The sequence below is a fragment of the Echeneis naucrates genome, chromosome 7, assembly GCF_900963305.1.
Source record: "Echeneis naucrates chromosome 7, fEcheNa1.1, whole genome shotgun sequence".
NCBI classification, from domain to species: domain Eukaryota; kingdom Metazoa; phylum Chordata; class Actinopteri; order Carangiformes; family Echeneidae; genus Echeneis; species Echeneis naucrates.
The window spans coordinates 2,471,247-2,488,179 of NC_042517.1; the positions used below are offsets into that span (position 1 = coordinate 2,471,247).

The 16,933-nt window shown below is 48.7% G+C and overlaps 1 protein-coding gene across 2 annotated transcripts; it reads right to left on the reverse strand.

Moving 5' to 3' along the window:
- Positions 1–90: 90 nt before the first annotated feature.
- Positions 91–16,010, reverse strand: nfatc2a (nuclear factor of activated T cells 2a). 2 transcript variants are annotated; one of them, XM_029506376.1, is made up of 10 exons: positions 15,700–16,010; positions 14,453–15,383; positions 14,194–14,362; positions 12,194–12,396; positions 11,938–12,110; positions 10,132–10,272; positions 8,000–8,055; positions 7,788–7,920; positions 6,952–7,659; positions 91–1,919 (listed from the first exon to the last, which is right to left on the reverse strand). In XM_029506376.1, exons 1-10 carry the CDS (start codon positions 15,830–15,832, stop codon positions 1,864–1,866), a joined length of 2,703 nt encoding a protein of 900 aa, XP_029362236.1. In that variant the 5' UTR covers positions 15,833–16,010; the 3' UTR covers positions 91–1,863. The 2 variants fall into 2 exon arrangements, with proteins under 2 accessions (XP_029362236.1, XP_029362235.1); XM_029506375.1 differs by having other exon boundaries at positions 6,946–7,659.
- Positions 16,011–16,933: the final 923 nt, after the last annotated feature.

Genomic DNA, 16,933 nt, shown 5'->3' on the forward strand with positions numbered 1-16,933 from the left:
TTTACCACATTAAAGACGAGAAAAATGACCTAACTGCAAAGGTCAATGCATAAAAAAACCCCAAAAACAACAACAACAGCAACGACGAACTGGATGTATACGGTTATTATTTATTTCTACTTTTAAGGATACAAAAATAGCATGAAACATGGAATTTTTAGGAGGCACAAAGACTCAATGCGGAACAAACACAAGACAACCATCAACACAGAAAATAAAATAAGGCAGTATTAATAACCCTTTCTTTACCAAAGAGACTGTAAAATAACAATAACAAATGCACAAACAAAAATATCACCTAATAAAGGGAACAAGTTTTAGGTCATGTATCATTATTCCCACAGAGACTTTTACATTGTAATAAAACTGATGAACAATATAATGGCAGCTAAATTATAAACAGATACAGAACAGTCTACTCAAACGTTAACACACTCACAGAATCTAATATTTACAGGAAATATTAGGGGAAAAATATATTTCATATAGATTACATTCAAGAAATGTCAAATGCACTTGTGCTGTACTGGCTCAATGAAAAATATCATTAATAGATCAACATTAGCTTCACTAATATTGATTAATAAAATCTTGTTATCTGATAAAGTCATATAAAATATGAAACATTGAGATTCAGTCTTACATTTTACTTCTATTATGTTTTTTTTTTTATCATTTGCATAATTTCTTTTTTTTTACAACCCCATAAACGGCAAATGGTACTTTTAAGGAGCTCCAATTCACTCAGTGAAATATTTCCATATTATAAAAATATGTTTCTAAACAACAACGCCAGCTGTGCGAGCACATCAGCAGTCACTGCATCTCTGCTGACCGTGTGACGGCAGGGAAAGAAAATAAAGAGCGGGCTCTTTACGTCAGCAAGGACCGAAATTCTGCTCAGGCAGGCACTTAACTTTGAGTATACTGATTGTCATTACAGGTATACACAAAACACACAATACACACAGTATAGGCTTTGGTTATTTTTGTGTTGCACGGACGTTATTACAATCAACAAATAGAGACTTAAAAAAGAAAAAGAGGAAACCACCATCAGAGTTTAGGAAACCTCTCACTCTTCAGCTTTCACGGTGGATTTCACATCTGTTTTTAAATGATGTTAAATGCAAAATAATAATAATAATAATAAAAAAGAAACGTTGTCACTGTTGCATCGCACCACCTTCTGTATATATATATATATAAAAAAACGGTGCATTACTCACATGACATGATATGAAACGTAAATGATTTTTTAACCCCCTGTCATTGAAAGCAGTGCATATTAGGAGGCGTCACAATAGTTCAAAGCTGTGTGCGTTTAACTTCCATCAGAAAAAACTGCACTTTGATTGAGATGATCAGCATGTGAGCAGGAAATGTTACACACGAACAACAAACACACTTTGTGCAAGAAGAATTAAACAAACCTTTGGCCACATGTGATGTATAACTTGTACACTTTTTGGTGTGATATTAACAAATACATTTGCGGGGTCATTTTATTTGTCCTGATTTGACTCTTTTTGTTTTGTTTCCCCCCTCATCAATGCAAAGAGGAAACTGAAGAGCAAACAAACAAAAATAAGGCACATTGGCCAAATATATTTCTCGCTGGTTGTTTGGAGAGCTGCTGTGCGTGGCAGACATCATGCAGGTCAGATGAATTCTGCTGTTTGGCGTGCGCAGGAAAACATCCAAAGCAAGTCTGTTCGCTCTCTGCGGGGAAAGAAAATGAGGAAGTGTCTCATCCCACTCGAAGGTTGAAGACCATCAGTGTTTGTGTGTATTTTGGTGTGTTTGGGTGGGTGGGGGGGTGGGGGTGGGGGGCTGTTGTCATTTCCTGCTGGAGTCCGTCCTCTATGTCTGCCCTCTGGCCTGCACGCCTGTCAGATCCTTTCTTATGATCTCATTCACTGCAAGGCAAAAGAAAGAGACGGCTTGTTACACACTGACAATAACATCCCACATCTCAACATGCGAAAGATCACACTCCCATAACACCGTCCACAGCAGTGCATTGTGGTCCGACTTAACGTTTCTGGGTGGCTGCATTGAAACCGAGTCTCCACTAGAGGTAGAGATGCGCAAGAGCCTGTGAGATGACTACTTCCTGTTGCACAGATCACTACGAGCTGGTGCTCACACACATCAAGAGAACAGGAAGGGTGTTGAAATGGAAACTTTCACAGTGTCATGTTTCTAAAAATAGAGGCACCCAGAGCGGGGGAGGGAGGCCGGGGGTGGTTTTGGTCTTGAAACAAGTCAAAATGAAATGAAATTTTGCATTTGCGGCTTGAATGGATGATGTTTCTTTACACCTGCTCGCATGCAAACAACAGGTTTGGAGGTTGATAAGGTAACGACGGCGCAGAGGAAGCTAAGCTGCCAACTGTCACACACTCGAGCGTTCAACAGGTAGTTCAGCATAGAGCGGGAAGGAATGATGAACATGTGCGGCATGTCGTCTCTCCAGATCTGTCACACGGCCTGTGTTTGGCTCTGGGAGCAGAGGCCTGGAAGTGTGTGTGTGTGTGTGTGTGTGTGTAGACTGGCACTTGGACACATTATTGGCTGGTGCCACTGGTCCAGCTCTGCCCTGGGGGAGCTCATTAGGGCCGATGAGTAATATGAGTATTTCAAAGTGAGCCAAAAAAGCTCTTTGCCTGCAAAGAGAAAATCATTTCTGTGACTTCGCAGCCATGGAGATGGGCAACACTCGGGGTATTCAGCTAAAGTCCAAAAATGTGCACATGCCACAAGATGACTGTCAGAAAAGAAATCCAGAAAGTGGAATAAATAATGTTCAGTTTGTTTGTCTCTCCCTCGCTCGGCTGATTTTTAAGAGCAGAGGGACTTTCTGTGAGCAGATAAAAGGCAGAGCAGCTCATCACAGTATTAGCTAAAAAAAAAAAAAACAAGGAAAACACAGAAAAAGCAACATATTCGTATTTAAAGAGCTGTGGCTGAAAAAACGACACGGACAGGCGAGGAAAATGTTATTTCTGACTGAAATGATCGAGAAGCACCAAATGAGGCAGAAACGATCCACCATCCAACAGCCGGATCTTTGTGTGTCTGTCTGACTTTCTATCTGATCACTTGCAGATGTGAAGGAGCAACGTCCCGACACGCCGGGCGGCCAGGCTGCCAAACCGGGCTGCTCTGCTGTCGTCACGACATCGGCGTTCATGTTTATTTTTGTCTGTAGTGGAATTCCCTCTGACACCTTACGCCTTAAAGACACTTTCATCTCCCCTGGAGTTTTTTCCTGAGCATAGACGGAGCTCAGAGAAGCGGTGGGAGCGCCGCAGTGGGTCTAATGAAGGGTTGGCACGGACCGCCTGAGCGAACACTAGTCTCTTCAATAGGTGAGCGTCTGGCTCCTGAAGCCTCCACCAATGAGCCGCTCTGTGTGCCAACTGATGGGGGGGGGGGGGGGGGGGGGGGGGTGAGAGAGGGGGGAGAGGAGGAGAGAGAGAGAGAGGGAGGGGGGGAGAGAGGAGGAGAGAGAGGGAGAGAGGGGGAGAGAGGAGGAGAGAGGGAGAGAGAAGGAGAGAGAGAGGAGGAGAGAGAGGGAGAGAGAGAGGGGGAGAGAGGGGAGAAAGGGAGAGAGGAGGAGAGAGAGAGAGAGAGAGGGAGGGAGAGAAGAGGAGAGAGAGAGAGAGGGAGGGGGGGAGAGAGGGGGAGAGAGGGGAGAAAGGGAGAGAGGAGGAGAGAGAGAGAGAGAGAGGGAGGGAGAGAGGAGGAGAGAGAGAGAGAGGGAGGGGGGAGAGAGGAGGAGAGAGAGGGAGAGAGGGGGAGAGAGGAGGAGAGAGAGAGGAGGAGAGAGAGAGAGACGGGGGGGAGAGAGACAGAGATTGAGACAGGGGGGGAGAAAGAGGGAGAGAGGTAGGGGGGAGGGAGGGGGAGAGAGAGGGGAGAGAGGTAGGGAGAGAGAGAGGGAGAGAGGGAGAGAGGGGGGAGAGAGAGGGAGGGGGAGGGAGGGGGAGGGAGAAAGGGAGAGAGGAGGAGAGAGAGAGAGAGAGAGGGAGAGAGAGAGGAGGAGAGAGAGACGGGGGGGAGAGAGACAGAGATTGAGACGGGGGGGAGAAAGAGGGGGAGAAAGAGGGAGAGAGGTAGGGGGGAGGGAGCGAGGGGGGGAGAGAGAGGGGAGAGAGACAGAGAGAGAGGGGGGGGAGAGAGAGACACCTCGTACAGTAGCTGACTCAGTCGCTCAGGCTGCCTGCTGCGAGCTGGAATGTGTGTGTTGTTTGCATTTGCAAGTTCAGGCGGTGTGTGTGTGTGTTTTTTTTTGTGTAAGTTGTGTTGGACTGCGTTGATTGAATCAGGCCGGCGTGTGACTGTAACAACAGCGGCAGGCTGAAAAAAAAAAAAAAAAAAAACCACACAGAGAAAAAGTGGAGTAACTGGACTGACAGTGAACCACCGAGCCAACCACAGAAACAATGAAACACACACACACACACACACACACACACACACACACGGCCAAAGAGATGTTATTGTTCCTTCTCACCCTGCTGGCTCTAATAGAGGAAATGGAGAATAGAGACAGTTAATATGGAGTTTCAGCTCTCAGGTGTCCGAGGACAGTGAGTCCTCTTTCTGCTCCGTCATGTTTCGCTTGCTCCAGACCAAAACATCTCACACTCAGATTCTCACCTTCTGACTTTTGGATTCGAGTTAAACGTTGATTTTTCATTGATTTTACTCTCACACCGACGATCCTTTGACTTTTAGGTTAGCACCACCGTCAGGTCAAAGTTGTCACAATCTGCGAGAAAAAGTCCTTTTGTTCGAATCCCAGAAGGGAAGAATCAAAACAAAATGTTTTTAAGAAGGAACATTTTGAAGCCACGTCGCTCAGCCCTCGATGAAATACATGTCAACACGCTGTTGTTTGCGTTGAGCTCAAAAACAACACTAAACTCACAACTCGATGTTGTTCTGCATGAGGAATGAGGATTTTACGGATCCACTTCGATCCCAAAGTAACCAAAACAAAGGCAGGGCGATCTGCGGTGTTGTTTTAGGGAACATGAACAAACCTGAATGAAATGACACGGAGGCCTGGACGCCGCGGCTGCAGGTCTGAGCTGTTTATTCGACGGAGGATGGAAGTGAGCTGAGACTAATGCGTGTCCACCGGCCGTTGCTATGTGCTTTATCTCTGCTGCCCTGATCTCTACCTGCTGGAACAATTTCACCTGCTCCACTGCCTCTGGGCTTTATTCCACACCCACTAAATCCGTCTCCCTCGGCCAGACGTCGTATGTCCGAACACATTCTGCACAAATGACACGGGACAAACTCCGGCTGGTTTGTTGGCACTGGCGGAGATTATGAGCCACATTTGGACGCAGCATGAAAGGTTGACACAGTTCAGGCACCTCTGAGACACGACAGTTACACACCACGACGCCGTGACGATACCAGGATGTGGCACCAGCCTTCTTTTTTCCCAAAAACGACTACAGACTCTCTTGTGGCCAAGATCACACCTCACACCTCTGCAGTCATACAGCAGAAGGGATTTTTCTGACCTAATCTGTGTTCTCGCCCTTTTGTTTAGAGCAAATCTTTCGACTATCGGGAAGTCCCCCTTGTTTTACTCGTTGAAGGTGAAAATGTGATCGTACGGTGATTTCTTGATACAAAAACACTGCAGTAGTAGTTATAAAATAATAAAACCTGAAATTTCCAGGGAGAAGGTGCTGTGCTTTTCGAATTTTAACAAATGCAAAGCACCCTGGGAAACTGTCATCACCTTTTAAAGATGAGAGGACCGACTGGAGGCTCAGTGTGACTGTTCCTCACACTCCTTGTTAATTCACAAACTCACAGCCTGTTGCTGTTTACTGCGGAGGGAAACCCTGCAAGGTCCATCCAAAAAACACAAATTCCACCGCCGGCTTTTTTTTATTTTTTATTTTTTTTTTTGCTCTCTTCGTTTCATTTTTTCCATTGAAGCACGCAAACACATGCACAGACACACAGCGCCTTTCCTTTTCCTGCAAACTAACCTCCACCCTCCTGCTATCTTACAGGGATCAGGCTGGATTTCTGGGGGAGAGCAGCTGCAAATAGGAATTTCTTGTGCCAGATTGGCAGAATCCCGCGGTCGGAAAAAAAGCTAATCCTCTGGTGGGTTCCCCCAACAGAATCGAGGGGCGTAAGGCCAAGGAGGATCCGCGGCCAACTACAACAAACAAAGAGGCTTTCCCCAGCTCTCCCAGGCAGCTCGTTCCACTGTTTGACAATGGTTACCATGGAGGTTGTTTTTCCTCTTCATAACAGTGTCAACATGTCGAGGCGGTCAGGAGAGTGACACTTTTTTCTCCTTCCCTCATCGTCTTTTAATGCCATCGAGAGAGCGAGAGAGAGAAAAGAGCTTGTTTCCTGACGTGAGGCGGTGCCAGACTAAACCCCCACGTCCAGCAGGACGACCTCACCTGACTGACACGGGCTTCAGAAAAGAAAAATATTGCATCACTTTGTCTTGTGTTACAAAACATAATATAATTTGTAAAGCCTTTAACTCCAAAATAAGGAAGAGGTTTGACCTGCTGCTTGTCGCCCGGCTGACATTAATTCTGTCAGAGGGTAATGAGGCTGACAAGCATAAGTATAAACATATGACTCATAATCCCTGTTTTTCCACCTTTGGCATGGATTGTTTTAACAGTCTGAGCTTGTTCTGTTGACTCTGTTCAGAGGGATACTGTGGCACTTAGATAGGATCAGGATATGTGAGAAGGAGATGGCGCGGTTTCTGTAAATATCCTTGAATTGTTCTGAGGGAGAGTCGAACCTCTGCTGCCGTTTCTTATCACCCATCTCTTTCACAAAGGAGAATTGTACAAATCCATCAATTTGTCGGTCTGTTTACTTTCACCTCATCACACTGCACTCACTCGGAGTATAAAAGCAACAACTTACACTCACCATCATCTAGGTAGGCCTGGTCCAGGTTCTCCTCTTTGACCGTCACCCTCCGCTGTCCGTCTCCGGGAGCCTCCATCTGCCCGGTGCCGGGGGGAGCCCGGCTCTTCTGCTGCCCCTTCTGCACGTAGGGCTGCTGCTGGATCACGGTGGGGTAGTGCTGAGGGTGGCTGACCGCCACTTGAGCCTGCGGGGATGCGGGCGAGTGGGAGGTGGCCGCCTGGGGGGAGTAGCCGTCGCAGTAGATGACCTGCTGGGTGTCAGGCTGCGAGGCGGCGAGAGGTTGAGGGTCCCCCGCCCGAAGTAGGTGGTGGTTGGTCGGGGAGAACTGGATGATGGAAGGGTGCTGGCCTGCACTGATTGGACCTCCAGACTGAGCCGGGGAGCCCGTGTGCACCAGGACCGACCGGTGGGGGTCGGGCATCATCCCTCCGCTCTGCTGATAAAGGCTGGGGCTGCCGCTCAGGCTCTTGCCCCCGCGAGAGTAGACGATGGCCGGACTCTGCTGCTGGAAACGTGTGTCCTGGCTGGGGAGGCTGGAGCTGAGACGCTGGCAGGAGGCCATGCCGGACACAAGGCCGTTGTCAGGGTGGAGGACGCCACGTGGGTTGTGGTAGTAGGAATGAGGGGACAGACCTAAAATCTGAGGCACAGCGAAGCCCATGTGGTCCGCTTCATATTCATCTATCGGCTCTGTCTTGATGGACGGAGCTGCAGGATGACAAAATATCAAACAGACGGCGCAGCGTGAAACCGTTTCCAGCACAATAGAATCATTTTTACTGAAAATCTCAGTTTGTGACTCAGCATACCACAGACAGGCAGACTAGCTCTCTTACATGCCAGCGGTGTGTAGGCGAAATGTTGCGGCTGGCTGCGCTTCCTCTTGCCGTTGATGACGTAGAAGTTCACTTTGACAAGATGGCACACGGACGTGTTTCGGTAGGACGGCACCTCCACGAACAACATGTTCTGCGAAAGACAGCACAGCGTGATGCGTGACGTGTTCGATCGGCATCGCCGGGAGTCTAACGCACAGTGACATACGTACAGGCTGGCTCTTATCTTTGTCCACCGTTGCTTCCATTTCCCAGATTTGCTGCCCGTCTAGAAAGAAGGAAAGAGAGAGAGAGAAAACATTGTGGTCATTAACTCTGCAGGAAAGTAAGTAAGGCTGATTGCTTCAAGATGGACTAGACAGGGATGAAATCTTTGGGCCTGCACATTTGGAAATAGCTGAATGCTAACCAACGGAAGAATGACCTTGTTCTGTTATGTAGAGGAGAAGATTTTATTTCAAATTCACATGGACAGAAAAGACGATCTGAGGGTTGACCCCAACGGAGCGCCGGCTCAACAGGAAGCAGAAACACAACGTTGGCCGGGAAGCCATGACAACTGCGGGCGTCTGCACTCACGATGGGGCCATGTCATGTTACATCACACCTCATCGCATCGCATTGGAGCTGTGAAAAGGTTAAAAAGCTAAATGTGGAACTTCAACTCCGCGTGGCCCCGACACATGGTGTGACATGTGCTGCAGCAGGCTTGTTACTGTAGGTGGGAAACCCTCTCACAGATTGCAATGAAAAACACATGGCTTAAATGAGTCAGCAGGAGGAAGGGGGATTCCACACACTTGGCCAACTTTTGTTTCAAACTGTAAGCTTTATGATCAACTCTCTCCACTTCTCGTACAAAACGTGATGACTGCTGCTTTCTTGGCGTTTGTTTTTGTTTGTGTTTCTACGCTAAGGGATACCCCGACTGTCGTTGTCCAGCATGAGATAAGTTAGTGAGGAGGTGGAAAGGGTGGAGAGGAGCAGCTGGACAGAGAGACAGAAGAGTTTAACCGGGCTCGACTTGGCCGGGGGGAAGCTTTCCATCCCTCTGTACAGCTCCCCGTGTCCAAGCACAAGATCCAGGAGAGCTCAGGCCAGAAGCAGCTGTCTGTGATTCTGAAGGATTTCACAGCTGCTCTGGTCCAGGACTCGGTGTCATACAGAAACTCTCCAAAACAACAGCAATCCCTCTTCATAAGGTTTCTTTTTCCGTCTCTTTCTCTCCATCCGTTATTGTGGCGTGCTGGTGTGTGTCGTAACACAGCGGCAGGGAACCCCGCACAAAAAAAAAAAAAAAAAAAAAGCATCAGGTCCAAGTTTTAGTCGAGGTAGCCTGTGAAGTGCCTGTGAAGCGCCTGAAGCTAGGAGGCCAAACTCCAGCAGTGGAGTCAGTGAGTCACAAGATCACACAGTGAGTATAGTTCCAGCTTTGAAAAAAGTCATTTTACATAACTCTCCATCTCAAAGACACAAAGCTGCTGTTCGGTTTAATCAGCAGGTTTTTGATTATGAATCAGGCCCAGGTTCTGTATCTATACAGAGAAAAGCTCACCGTCTGCATTCAGAGACCGAGCCTTAAAAACTGGGATCCGTTTGTGATGTCACAACACAGCAGTGTCCTCAGCCACGCCCACCTATTAACAAACTAAAGGCCAACCTGATCCGCCGTAGAAGTTTACAGAGATTGAGTTTCTTTGACAGTTTTTCGCCCAATCAGAGTAAAAGATCAGATCCCCTCCTCCTCCGATTGGCTCAGCACTCCAGAGGGATGAAAATGGACCGGCTGTTAAATAATTCCATTTTCCATATTGACCGATAAATCTTAGCAAAATATTCAAAGACATTAATCATAATTTCCATTACTCTACTGGCATTACATAACGAGAGGCTCCAAAACAAAAATTATTTCATTTCCATGAAGGGACATGAAAGTAAATCCTTTAGTCCGGGATGAAACAACATTTCATGTGACACACAGTCCCACTAATCAAACAACAAAAGGCTCATCTGAGCGGTGATAAGACATAATGGAAGTCAGTGAGGAAGAAAATGGCAAAAGGGAAGTCAGGCAGCGGCGTTATCATTCGGATCATGCAAATGAGCTCATCTTTACAATGAAGAAGGCGAAATATGAACGGCACGGAGCAGCTCGTGAGTCATCGGCTATCACTCTTGTTGTGGTGACACTGTGTAGTGTAACAACCGGATCAACAGATGCACAGACCGGAGAATTTATAGGTTTAGTCATAGGTTTGTGTTTCCTGGCAGTGTGCGTCTCCATAGGTGACCTAAATGTTGGCGCTGATTTGCATGTGTGTGTGTGTGTGTTGACGCAGCTCACCCTGGGTTTTCTCCATAAAAATGACTTTGGAATCAGAGCTGAAGTTTTGTCCCGTCAGGATCATCTGCTGGCCGCCCAGGACGGAGCAGCTGTCCATGTCCTGCTTCTCCACCATGGGAAGCTCGTGAGCTGAGCGCTGGGCTGTGGGGACACACAGACACACAGCCAGTGTGTTACTTTCACACACCAAAGACCTAATGAGCCCATTTTTCTCTTTTGTCTGTTTCATATCTCCAAGCTTTGAATTCAGTCACCGCTTTTTCTACGTTCATGAAGCGACATGTGAAATAATCTTTTCCTGCAATTTCAGCATTTTCCTCTACAGTAAAAGAAAGTACACTGACTATGAAAGCTCTTTGTTGGTTTCTGCATAATTATTTATTCCAAAGAAGTGACACCGTTTCTCAACAACACAAGATGATGATGAGTCATTCGACGATGAAAGACTAACTCTCGTTTTAAATAAGCTGCAACATGAATCTGTGGGGTTACAACGTGGGGAAAGTTCATGAGCGTGATAGTGAAATTTCAGGTTGTACAATGTGAGGAAACAGCACCGCAGTGGCGACCCTATGTGAAGATTTAAATTACAATAAATCCCAATTAAACACCGCACAATCTCACAGAACTTCATTTTAAAAGCGCCAAAACGATCATATCTAAGACTGGATTTTTGCGACGTGTGCACGGCATGATGCAGACGTTTGCGTGTCTCAGAACGTATCCACGTCCAGCAGAGACATGGACGGTCGGTCCTGCACTGTGTCAACTTCTGCTTCCTCATCTCGCAGCGTATTATCACCCCTTCGCTGAGCTGAAACTCTGCACCAGCCGAGACGTCAACAAACAAACTCTCTGACCTTTGGACAGCTCGCACAGATAAACCACCAGCGGCGGGTCGCGCCTCCTCAAACACACCGTTGCCGTCGCCGTCGCCGCCTGACAGATGCACCTCGTGTGTCATTGTGAGCAACTTCACGCTCAAATGGTTTTCAGACGCTGATTGTTTTTACATTTCGTCGTGCAGCTGACGGACACTGACGACGGTTTGTGCCGCAGCTGTGACAGGGAAACAGATGGGAGGCTACAATTATAAAATTTGTGTTCTGCATCATAACAAGAGCATATTGCATTCAGCCCGTCACACATAATACGTTGGTGTCTTAAGCTGAGGTGTTAGCCAAAGCCAGATAAAGGGGCCTTCTTGTTTGAGATTTGATTACACCAGGTGCTTTAATAACGCTGTGTACACATGCACAGATGTACGCAAACGCTGACTTTACTACTGCACACATACAAACAGGTACACACACGCCATGCCCACCTACTGGATGGATGCCCTGGCTGCATAAAGACATCTTTGTGCTCAGGACTATCTGCCAAATTCCAAACTCATTTGAATGTTAGTTCCTTTTTTTTTTTTTTGAATGTTTATTTTGTATAAAATTTTGTTAACTGGTGAAAACGTTTGGGGAATTCAAAAAGGCTACACTGTACCAGAACTTAAATATTAAAAGATCCCATATGATACAAGCGAGATGCCTTCGCTGATAATAAATGAGCTCCTGGTTTTATATTAACACTGAGAAACGCACACAGCCTGCATTCAGAGACTGAGCCTTGAAACGAGCCGTCACGACGAGCTGTCACAGAGAAGCACGCTCTCAGGCTCTGCAGGATTTGTTTGAAGCGCGTTTTTCTCTTTTTTTCCTCCTCTGATTGGCTCATAGATGGCACTAAGATAGATTTAGGTTAAAAACTAAAATGGAAAAAAAGGCGCATCTCGAATGTTGTGCGTTTCCTTACAGCACTCGATGGGATGCGAGGCCACTTGGAGGGAGAGGTGCTGTCCTGTGGGCTGAGGTATGTGCACCCGAAACACCAGGCGGACTCGGGTGTTTTTCCGGCCGACGTCCGTCTCGCCTTTCCTCAGCTCGATGTCGGCGTTCCGGAGCTTCAGGATCCCGGCGCAGTCGATTCTACGATGAGGAATAAAAACAGAGCATAAGCGACGACGGCAAAAACCAAGTTAGATTAAAGGGAGGTTTTCTGATTTTCTCACATTGCTTTCATGTTGTTCTTTGGCTCCAGGGGGATCTCGAGGACTTTGGTGCCGTTGATGATCTTCTCGAAGCTGGTGGTCGTCACCGTCTTGCCCGTGATGCGATGGACTTGATAGAAGGCGTGGGGCTTGAGGATGCGCTCGTCTGCCGTACCGATGAAGATCTGCAGGCCCAGCGGCTCTTTTCCTCTGTAGCCGTGAAGCTGCAGACACACACAAAAAAAAGAAACCTTTCCCTCAAATCTCCTGCTGTCGGGGCCTCTAAACAGCGCCGTATGCGGAAAATGCTTCAGACATTTTAAACTGCTTGTGTTTCTCCGTAGCCTCTTTCCAGATGTTGTTTCCCCCCTAATCAGCGTCAGGCCCACGTGTACCAGCATGAGTCTTCCATCTACAGCCTTGAGCTGAGGCCAGCAGAGAGCTCACATCCCTGCGGCCTTGCAGCGGCTCTAACTGGATAAAGGGTTTAGCAGCAAACTTCTCTTTTCACTCGGGGGACTAAAAATGACAGTAACCGCCCAGACTGACCACTTTTTGACCTCCTGCTGCAGAAATGACAGACTGTGCAGAACTGAAAATGTGAAACTGAAGCTACACCGCGGAGCTGGTGGGGAGAGACAGAGAGGTGTCACTTAAAACCTGAGACCGCCTCCTGAGAAAAGCTGCAAAAACCACAAAGCACCAGCTTGCATCTAAATGCGGCTTTTGTACAAACAGTGCATAACCTTTATGACTGAATTAGGTGGTTGCAGGATGATGGAGGTGTCAATTTAAAGTCACTATCGCTGAAGCTCAGCCCTACAAAGTAATGGTTTCATAAAACTAGAATAAAGGCTGCTCCTTCTAATTTTGGCCAGAAACAAAAATAAGCAACCATCCAAGATTTGTGTGGAGCGATGATCCAAGTGGATGAAGCTGCTGGACTGCGCTGCAGCTGCTGAGTGTGAGCAGAAACTATGGCAACATGAACGAGCACGCTGGGTCCATTTCCAGGTAGCTAACACACGGAGTGAAACAGAGGAAGCTGGCTGCAAACACTCGCCGGGCCATGTGAGCGGCCGGGCCGGTTGTCATGGCAGTGGCAGGAGCAGTGAGTCATGACGGAGCAGAGCGGCGTAGGAAAAGTAAAGTGGAGGCTAGAAGACTCAAAGAGGAAGGAGGGAAAAACATAGAGAGCCGACGAGGTGTTGGAGTGCAGCCGTGGCTAGCCAGCCCTGACCATCTGATTGGCCGGGCAAACCGGGCAGAACTGACCTCGGGGCGAGGCGGACCGGGAATGGAAAAGGGAGCGAGGGGAGCTTTGCTTCCTTTCGAGCATCCACCACCACCACCAACAAAAACAGCCTGGAAATGTTGCCATGGTGACGCGAAGAAAGGGAAGTTGAACTTTGCCTCGGACAGTAAAGTCAAACTCAGTGTGTCAAAGCTCACTTCGACATGCTGCGTTTGAGTTCAGTGTCAGAGAAACATCTCAATTTCTTTTTTGTCATTCCTGCCAAATCTTCTTTTATTTTGACCGCAGACTCTGCAATTAACTTCTACGCATGTCTAGAAAGGCTGAGTGTTTCAGCTGCTCAATCTGACTCTCAAACAATCAACAAACCAAGAGTCGAAGAGGAAGTTGGGGGGGGGGGGGGGCTGATCTGTTTGTGTGGTCATGGCATACAGCAGCAGACTATGTTCAGCTGGGAGGCAGGAAGCGTTTCCAAATAGCAACATCTTAAGAGCTTGTGTTGCTCACAGACCTCAGTTCAGTTCTGGGGGTTTCGCGAGGCCACAGGTTGGTTTCAGTGTCTCGGTCTTAGTCAGTCATGCGGTTCTTTAGTAATTAACTTCCAAAGGCAAAGAGAAAGGAAAGGTGCTCTGAGAGGAGCTGATCCAGAGTCATTTTCATACCCCCCCCCCCAATAACATCAAGGAAATACCATTACACACAAGCTCTCCCATCAGGGCTGCCCGAGGCTTCGTGCTGCTCTGATAAACGTCTTTAGTCGGTGTACCTGTACGACAGGATGTCCGCCTGTGGGCGCTTTGACGGCCCCTCGGCTCCCCTCCGTCTCGTAGTGGGCTCTGTGGTGAGGCTTGGGCTGCACCTCGATGTGGAGCTCATACTGGTCGGTGCGACTGGGGACGGGCCACTCCAGCGGAGGGAGAGAAGCCACGGGGATGCTGCAGAAACAAAAAGGGATGCAGAAAGTTGTGTGAATCAGGCCGTTTCTGAAACGAAGCTCAAGGCTCTGGCTTTTCGGGTCAGTTCACCTGCAGAAGCTGGAAACCAGAGGCTTGGCCCAGAGGGGGGGCATTACAAAGAAGGGCTCTGCAGCAGGTTTGGTTTTCACCTCCTGCTCGCAGGACACCGAGTAGTTCCCTTCTCCGTGGTTCTCTGGGAACAGAGTGTACACCTGGTTGGTAGTTTTGACTATTTTAGTGGGCACCAGGCCGGGGGGAGCGGGGCCAAAGCCGTTCAGGGCGTCCACCAGGGTGCTGTGTGTGTACTGGGCGCCAGTGTTGTGGTCTTCGTGGCCGCTGTGGGGGGAGGGACTGCGGGAGCGGTGTCCAGGGACCAAGCTTGGGTTCCGGTACATGTCGTAGGTGCGTTTGCCCTGCGGGGAGGTGGAGCGGGAGCCGGCTCTGGGGGAGGGCGAGCGGTGCCCCAGGCCGTCCTCGCCTAGGCTGGTGCGGGGAGAGGTGCCCGGAGAGGTGCGGGGGGAGCCAGTGTGGATGTTCTGCAAGCGGGGGCAGAGGTCTCCGGGGTTCTGGCCGCTGCTGGGGGACACGCAGGGGGACGCCCAGGGGGAGTAGCTCTCCGAGTGCCAGCTGGTGGAGGAGTTGCTGCTGGCGGGGCTCAGGCACTGGGGCTCCCGGTAGGGCAGGTTGTCGTGGCCGGGCACGGTCAGCGTGGGCCGGGGGCTGATGTTCAGGTGCTGGTTCTGCAGGGAGTCCCGGCCGTGGCTGTAGTGCTCACGGGAGGGGGTGATCTCGATCCGGGGGCTCAGAGCCAGGCCTGGGGGCCGGGTGCTGTCCAGGTAGTTTCTGGCCTCCTGGTTGTCATATCCTGACAGGACTTCAGCGTTGTGTTCGCCGTAGGACGGGCTGCAGGACTTGATTCCGTACGGGGAGGCCTCCTCCAGAGGGAAGACCTGCTCCGACTCCGGGGTGAGGACTTTGTGAGATGCGAGGTTGGGGTCATCTGCAGGAGAACAGAGAACACACGTTTGGAAAATCTTGATATTTCCCATAATGTCACATTAAAACTTCTTTTTCATAAATATATCAGCTGGAGGAAAAAAAAAAAAACTTCCTCGTGTTGACATTTTCTCACGTGGCGATCAGATGTCACATCTCATTAAGATACCTGTCACGTTTACTTCCTGGTTTTTTTTATTTTGCATTAATGGACCTCTTAGTCTGTTTTGTTTTATTTTAGGGCAGCAAATAACCGAAAGAGTGAGAGCAGCCAAAGAAAGAAGAAGAAGAAGAAGAAGAAGAAGAAGCTGCGGACAGACCTCGATCTCCCGCAGCGAAGTCGCTGCAAGGTGGCTCATATTCAAACAAGTACTCAAACTCCAAATCGTCTTCGGGGTACCCGACCGGACCGAGCTCTCCCTCCAGGTCCTTGTCGTGGAAGAAGGAGGTCATCTGTGTGAGTCTTCTGTGCGGGGTCCGGGCGAAGAGCTGCGGCGCTTTGGGGAGGCTGCTCTGCCGTCAGATGAGGCATCGGAGAGCGGCGGGAGGCGAAGCGCACAGGTTTCCTGTTCCAGCTTCACAGCCGCAGTTATTTACAGAGGAAGGCGGGTCTGTCATCTTTATAACACTGAATGAGGGCTTTTTTTTTTTTTTTTTTAACTAGTTCACCTCTCGGATCCGGCCGCCCAATCGGTGGATGAGGAGGAGGAGGAGGATGGGGAGGTGGAGGAGGGAGAAAAAAAAAAAATGTGAAGCTTGGAGGTGACGAAGTGAGCAGAGGTGGATGTGTGTGTGTGGCTGAGCAGCCTGCTGCTGCCCCCGGGTGTCTGACAGGCTGCAGTGACACAGCAGGGTGCCGTGGGCTTCTCATCTGGTCCACATCCAGGCGTGTAAACAGGATGGATGTGGACTGGCAACCCCCAAAACCAAACCGCCTCCTCTCCTTTTCTCCTCCAGCAGCCGGTTTGGATTGGACTTCCTGCTGTTTAACTATCAGTGAGGACGCTCAGGCTCCACCGGGGGAACCCCCAAATTTACGCAAGGCGCAGCGGCGCGCACCAGCAGGGCGTTCCTTCCAGTTGTAGCCTGACACCCAACACATGCTCCGTCAGCAAAAACAACATCAGCAAGACGCCAACCTTCGCATTTTCCTGCTCTTTTATTTTGGCAGCGGGATATAAAAATGCTACTTTAATTATTATATTGATAATTGCGTAATGATCGAGAGCCGGAGCTAAGGCAACAATCATCGTCATATAAACAAGACAAACATGTGACACAGTCTTACAGCAGATTTCGGATTGTTTGGGGGGAGAAAAAATAGCATTATTAGTCTTTTGGCTCGATGATAATAGAGGACACGTTGGTCAAACTCTGTTTAGCTGCTGCTCACCAGATATAATCAGGTGGACTCACGTGATTCGACAAACCCCCCTCCTGGTTCTCCAGCTGTTAACTTATATGATCAGCTGTACGTGCACAACTCCACAGACACTCTGAACGCTAATGGTGCCCTTATTTTGTTTGAATGAATTCAAATATCCCTTAAATGTG